Source organism: Azolla caroliniana, unplaced genomic scaffold, assembly GCF_043228905.1.
Source record: "Azolla caroliniana isolate FFs.n. ecotype wild unplaced genomic scaffold, voAzoCaro1.0.p SCAF_11, whole genome shotgun sequence".
NCBI classification, from domain to species: domain Eukaryota; kingdom Viridiplantae; phylum Streptophyta; class Polypodiopsida; order Salviniales; family Salviniaceae; genus Azolla; species Azolla caroliniana.
This window is the reverse complement of record NW_028230446.1, coordinates 171433-178831: the sequence shown is the minus strand read 5'-3', so window position 1 is coordinate 178831 and position 7399 is coordinate 171433. Positions and strand designations below refer to the sequence as shown.

The 7399-nt window shown below is 40.8% G+C and overlaps 1 protein-coding gene across 1 annotated transcript; it reads left to right on the top strand.

Annotated features, from left to right (window-relative positions):
* Positions 1-4507: 4507 nt before the first annotated feature.
* LOC147857489 (uncharacterized) lies at positions 4508-7053 on the top strand. Its single transcript, XM_087326988.1, has 4 exons — positions 4508-4863; positions 4926-5088; positions 5465-6451; positions 6550-7053. Exons 1-4 carry the CDS (start codon positions 4508-4510, stop codon positions 6925-6927), a joined length of 1884 nt encoding a protein of 627 aa, XP_087183114.1. The 3' UTR covers positions 6928-7053.
* Positions 7054-7399: the final 346 nt, after the last annotated feature.

The window sequence follows — 7399 nt, the reverse complement described above, 5'->3', positions numbered from 1 at the left end:
TCCCCTCTTAAGTTGTCTTCCCAAATTGGTCATTGGCTTAGGGGGATATTGTTGATGAAAATCTTAGACGACCTCCAAAGTATTTTGTAAAACCTAGACAAGGAGTAACCCTTCCAGAAGACGAGGTATTGAACACCAATAGGCATGAGCGACCATGTGCGGTTCTCACGGGGAGCACGAATACGAATGGGCATGATTGACCATGTGCGGTCCTTGTCGGGGGCGTGAGTGACCATGTGTGGTCCTCATGGGGAACACGAACACCAATGGGCATGAGAGACCATGTCGGTCCTCCCTGACAATTGGAACACGACCACCAATGGGCGTGAGCGAGAACAACAATAGGCATGAGTGACCATGTGTGGTCCTCGTCGGAGACTGGAACATGAATACCAATAGGTGTGAGTGACCATGTGCGGTCCTCACAAGGAACACAAACACCAATGGGCATGAGAGGCCATGTCGATCCTTGCCGAGAATTGGAACACAAACACCAACGGGCATGAGCGACCATGCGGCCCTCACCGAGAACTGGAACACGAACGGACGTCAAAGACCGTGCGGCCCTCACTGAGAACTGGACACGAATGGATGTGAGCGACCATGCGGCCCTCGCCGAGAACTAAACACGAATAGGTGTGAGCAACCATGCGGTCCTCACTGAGAACTAGAACACGAACGGACGTGAGCGACCATGTGGCCCTCACTGAGAACAGAACATGAACGGATGTGAGCGATCATGCGGCCCTCACCGAGAACTAGAACAACGGGCAAAGGAGTGCAAGTGACACGGTCGACTCGACTTCTTCTATTATGAAAGGGTAAATAGTCAAGGTTGACCCAAGACATTGCACAAATGGTAGCGCTAGCAAGAAACCCACGCGATCCCCACCAAGAAAGTGAGTGGTTATGACCCCCACTGAAACTAGAAGGTGAGTGATTGAAATCGGTCCTCACCAACAAAAAGTGGCACGAGACTTGAACTATAACAATAATGCAATGCAAGCGAGCAATGACTCGATCCCCACCAAGAAAGTGAGCGGTTGTGACCCCCACCAGAACTAGGAAGGTGAGCGATCGAAAGCACTCCTCACCAAACCGTGATGCAAAATGATACCTAAAAATGATGACAAGTAGTGTTGATCACAACGATGGTTGGGTGAAGAGGTGTTGAAAATGATGATGTCGAAGACAAGGATGTTGATGATGGTAACTCCGGAAGCAAGGATGGTGATGATGGTAACTCTGGAAGCAAAGGCGATGACGAAGACAGGTGGTGCTCCCAGTTGGAAGAGATTCAAACTATCATAAACATACCATGCGCGGACTAGGACGGAAGCATAGATGATGGGGCTACGAGCACGGATGAACTTGGAGCTAGATGTGATGAGGCTAGGAACTCTAGATGTTGTGAGCGACGTGAGGTCATGAACACAGAAATAAAGATCAAGGAGACAAGATGAGGCGAAATGAGAATACGAGATTGATGTGTCAATGACTAGTGTTGAATCCCTTGAAAGGGACCACGGATGTTATAAGTATTTATACAACTTCCGAGATTGAATATCTCTAGAATATACTTGAGAAATATCTCGAGCATATACTTGTTTAGAATATACCATAGAATAATTCTGGAATATACTAACGACTAGAATATTCTCGAATGTACTATACACTAGACTGTACAATATATACAAGTTCACAACTAAATGTGGACAATTCACAAGAATTTCCATATGGTTAACACAACACAATGTATTGTGTGTGTTAAAAGTCAGAGGTTTGAGTCTAGAATGTGATAGTAATAGTACATTTTGTATTTGTTATTCTACTTATGAATATACACCTTTTTCTTGAGTATTCCTTTTCCTATCCATCTTGTGTTCTCTCTTCTCTCCTCTAATTCCTCTCACACATACACATAACACACATATCTTCCGCTACACAAGAATTATCCCCAATTCTTTATAGTGACCAACCAAAATTGATTAGATGAGGACAAAAGTTAAAGTTCCTTCATTGCCCGTACTTCACATGTCATCTATTTATTTCCTTGTGGCCTTCTTGACACAAGAGCCACATATGTCCCCTCATGGAAGCAATTAAAAATTCCATTTGGGGTCAATGAGGATGCAATAGACATGACACATGACACAACCCACTATAACTTTATTGCAATAAACCAAGCTCATTATATGTCTCACACAACAAACATTTACAATACATAATATGTAAAAAATAAAAAGTACACATGCAATACATTTGATGAATTCTATCACAACAATTTGCACCATCTGCCGTAACACACTTTGTAGTTGAGGTTACATGGTTCCTTTTTCCACAAGACGGACACCTTTACATATTTGGCCTCTTTGTGGCACCTACTCAAGAAGCATAACTTGTAGACAATTTAGACACATCCAACTATGACACCCTACTGTAGCACCCCTCATTATATGTCTCACACAACAAACATTTACAATACATAATATGTAAAAAATAAAAAGTACACAGGCAATACATTTGATGAATTCTATCACAACAATTTGCACCATCTACCGTAACGCACCCTGTAGTTGAGGTTACATGGTTCCTTTTTCCACAAGACGGACACCTTTACATATTCGGCCGCTCCGTGGCACCTACTCAAGAAGCATAACTTGTAGACAATTTAGACACATCCAACTATGACACCCTACTGTAGCACCCCTCACTATATGTCTCACACAACAAACATTTACAATACATAATATGTAAAAATAAAAAGTACACAGGCAATACATTCGATGAATTCTATCACAACAATTTGTACCATCTGCCGTAACACACCCTGTAGTTGAGTTTACATGGTTCCTTTTTCCACAAGACGGACACCTTTACATATTAGGCCGCTCTGTGCACCAACTCAAGAAGCATAACTTGTAGACAATTTAGACACATCCAACTATGACACCCTACTGGGCCACTTGAACCATCAAACAATGGTCCACATGGCTTGAGAATGCATAACCACTTCCTTTTTTCTACCTCAAAATTTATATTTCTTGAAATTTGTACTTGTTTCATAATGGTCACATTTCTAAATACAAAATATGGTGCTCAAGTCCTTGGAAAGGTCGAGCACCACCATAAACTTAATAATACAACCCAACATGATCAACCCCTCAAAGAACTCGAATTAAATAATTGTGGAAAATTGAAGTCCCACAATTCTCGATGAAAAAATTACAAGATTTAACAAATATTTACAATTCCTTGTACTAAATAAAAAATTCAAGGACTGCACAACAAATCTGGTTGGAAATCCTCAAACGTATTGGGAAGAGCTTGTTTTACCTACTTGTTATATGTTCAATCGAATATATACAAGATCTATTCTTTCGATGTTTAGTTTATGCACTATTGCAGCTAGATACCTATTAAATTAAAAGGAGATAATCATGCAAATTATACCATTTTCGTAGGCCGATCAGTACGGTGGGCTTCATGGCAAGTACAAGGGTTATTGATGATATGAATAGCAATCGACAATAGTTTAGTTTAATGCAATGGTTCAAACTAAATTGTCTGAAGAATTACAAGCTTGAAAACCAAATGGCAAAGAGATTCACAAACAGTTAAGCTATTAGTATGTGGTTTTGGATTTCCATTTTTGAATAGTTCACAAAACAATATTTTGTGTTATTAGTTATAGTGGCAGGCTCGTCTTTGTCGTTACATAAATGTGCATTGTGGACTACCCCGAGATTCAGCCATTTAGCTCTTCCAAGCTCTCATGATTTGTAACCTAATTGGATGACGTCTTCTTGCTCATAATCTATGGGCTACTAGGAGTATGATTAGAAAGTGGGATCCCTTTATATGGGAAGTTCTTTGAGAAACTTTATGCTAGGTCATCTTGTACCATTCAATCGAGCACCCACATCACATAGAATAGGTATGCAAGCATTTCAGCCTATATTGATAGAAGGATGCATCGTTCGTTTGCATCCATCGGTTCGTGAGGGGTGTAACACAAATCTTGATGAGGATCAAAGAGTTGTTCATGTGTCATTTAAACTTTTGAACAACAATTCATCAAAGATTTTTCTAACTAAAAGTCGTCTACTCCCAAGCTGAGCAAAGAAGAAAAAGGTTGGATCTTAAATGTTATAACTTATTCTGTTAATAGGCTACGGCTACGTAATATTTAATAAATATTTCAAAAATGTCCTAACCCTCTAAACCTTAAAGCCATTTATTTAAATTGTGTGAACGCTTCAAATGATTTAGGCCTATGGTTGGAGGCCATTTAAACCGCCAAACCATTTAAGTCGCATTTTGAAAATGATTTATTCATTTGTACAGAAGGTCATGGCGATGGCGATGGACCATGTTTGGTTGTGGTCCACTTCTGGTCCACTTCTGGTCCACGATGCCTCCTCTCATTCTCCACTACCTACCATCGATTTCTCGAGTCCGTTCAATCCTATGGACCATGGCTTCATGCCTGCCTGCGTGATGAATCATGGCGTTTTCTACTGCATATATGCAGCTTTCTGCTGCTGCAAGCGGCCGAGATCAAGCCTCCGTTTCGATTTCTCCTGAAATCTGTGGATTTGTTGGTAATTGTAGGAACCATGGCGATGATTTTACTGTCGCCCTGCATTCTCATCATCATCATCATCATCATCACGAAAGAGACGATGAAGACCTTCTTCATCTTTTCCTTGAAATGCAGAAGGCAGAAGATCATACAGAGAATATGGGAACTACCACAACTGGCATCCCTAATTCAGGACCTAGGGCTGCTACTCATGCGCTGGGAGATCAGGACATCTCCTGCAATGCGTCGTCTGATTGGGATGAGAATGAGTATTGCTGGTGAGTTCCCTCTGATTCTCCCTCATAATGAGAATGATAATAAGCATGCATTCATGGCGCAGGCTCATGACTAGGGAATCCAGCTCGAAGGCGCCAGCGTCTATCAGTAATGGTGGAGAACATGCTGTTTGTAACAATATCATCTGTAATGGTACCACAGCAACCTCCATTAATCCTGAAACGCCCATGACCAGTAAACTCGACAGATCAATGCCAGTTTCTAGGGTAAGTGCATCTTCTGTGTCCTAAATTAACATGAAGGATGGAAGATTAAGGATTGGATTTAAAATTTAGGCTTGACAGGAAAAAGAAACTATCATGTTGATCTTTGGGCCCAAAAAAACGTACATTCATGTTAGAAACTAGGAATTGGGATTATCTTGGACAACCAACACAGCAAAAATGACAGACACAACTAAAAAACAAAAACAGAGTACACCAAAATTTTACGTGGAAAACCCAAATCAAGAAAAACCACGAGACCCTTAGGGTACCAAACTTTTACTAAGTATAAGTGAGAACAACCTCTCTAGTTTTCAATAGCGAAAATACATGTCCATTGAGGGAACAACCTTGGTTACAGTTTTCACTATTGTTTCAGCTGGGAATCACCATGTCAGAAGTAACCCTGAAAGCAGAATTATTAGCTGAAAATTATACACAGAAAGAAACAATCAAGAGGTCCATTCCCCAGCCCAGGACACCTCCGGTTAATGTGAAGAGAAGTGTTTTCACTCCATCCAGGTTCCCACAACCTCCTCTGACTCGATCTGCCGCCTCGTCTTCATCATCCATTACAATAATTCCGAGAAAGAATATGAGCAGTACTCCATGGAACCTTACCAAGCACTCCATGCGAACTCCTTATGCTCCCTCCTGCAGCTCAACTAGGCCATCCACACCAGCTAAGACATTAGTTACTACGACTTGCACTCCCAATCCCATTGAAATTACAGGCAAATCTTTTGCTAGTAAAGCACAATCTAAACATACTGCATTGCAGGCTGCTAGACCTAGACCTAAATTGCAATCGGCTGCAATTGCTACAAGTTCAAGAAGATCTGGTTCGAATTCCCCAGATACCAGATCCAAAAAGAATGGCATTGCCCCAGGTTTATTATGTGGAAAAGATCCACCCCAAACAAAGCTCCCAACATCTGGCGTGCAGGTGATACGTCGACCACATTCAAATCCCAGGGCAACATTAATGCTGTCGAAATCAGGAATGCCAAGTGCAACATTAGCACGGCCTGCAGATCAAGCAGGTGGTGGTGCCCACCAATTTACTCGTTTCAGCAGGTTATCGAGTTCACTCGTTGTTGCTGGAGACCAACGTAAAATCATTTCCAACTCAAACCCTAGCAGGAAATTGAATGTAAGAAATGGACCAAGCAGTCCAAATGGAAATCTGTCATCACGCAGTATCCCAGAAATCCATCATCATCATCATCATCATAGACCGGAGAAGCAATCTTTAATCATCTTACCCGTCTCTCCTGTGCAAGTCCAGAAACAAGGGCAGTCAGATGGATTCGTAGGTAGCAAGACTTTGTCCGGGAGGCCACTGGACATGGCCCTAAGACACATGGTGAGGTACCCTTGTTCTGATGATCTACTACTCCAATTGGATTCTTTTATATGAAATTAATAATTAAGGCAAGGGGTTTTATTTTGTGGATTATCCAGGACATAAAGAAAGGCAGCCAATCGTTGGATAGCGTGAGATCTAGAAGCAGCCAATCTACGGCGAGCATAGTTCATGATGCAGCAAGAAGAAATCTTTGTAGCAGTAGCTCATTATATCACGACACAGTAAATCTGCAGGTTCCGGATCAATGGCTAACATCTAACAATTGTGAGGTTGCAGAGATGATGACAAATTATGAGGCTTCATGGTTAGAAAGTCCGATTTCTTGCGTCATTGACAACAACAATGACATAATGCAAGCATTTGAGCATGAGATTGAGAGGATGTCTGAAACAAAATCCCCTCTTTTCAGTCAATTGAAAGATCAAGGGAGTTTTGAGTTTGATGATTTTTCCTTGGATTCTATTCCTTGCTAGCAGTGACTCCTTCCTTCCAATATAAAAGGGAAATACCAAATGGATTTATGTTATAACTGGTGGGATGTAAAACATCTCTAAAAGTTTTTAACATTACATTCACACATTCATATGCAACAGAGAAAAATGATGTTCCCAATCTTGATAGAATTAATGCAGAGCTTTTTTTCGGTTTGTTAATGCATACCGATCCAACAACTCCTGTTGCTTGTCCGATGATGCACAAACAATAAAATGTTTTGATTTCCGGATACCCATGTAGATACATTGACATGTATACTTTATACTTGATTATTTGCTAAGATGTTCAAATTGTTCACATTCTGATGACATCACATTACTTTTTTCTGAGAGCTCAATGTGGTGGTTTTATAATTATGTGTATGAAAATTACATTATAAAGAATGAGGTGTCTATGGATCTTCACCAAGTATTATTATTGGATAAATATTTATGAATAAGGTGCCAATGG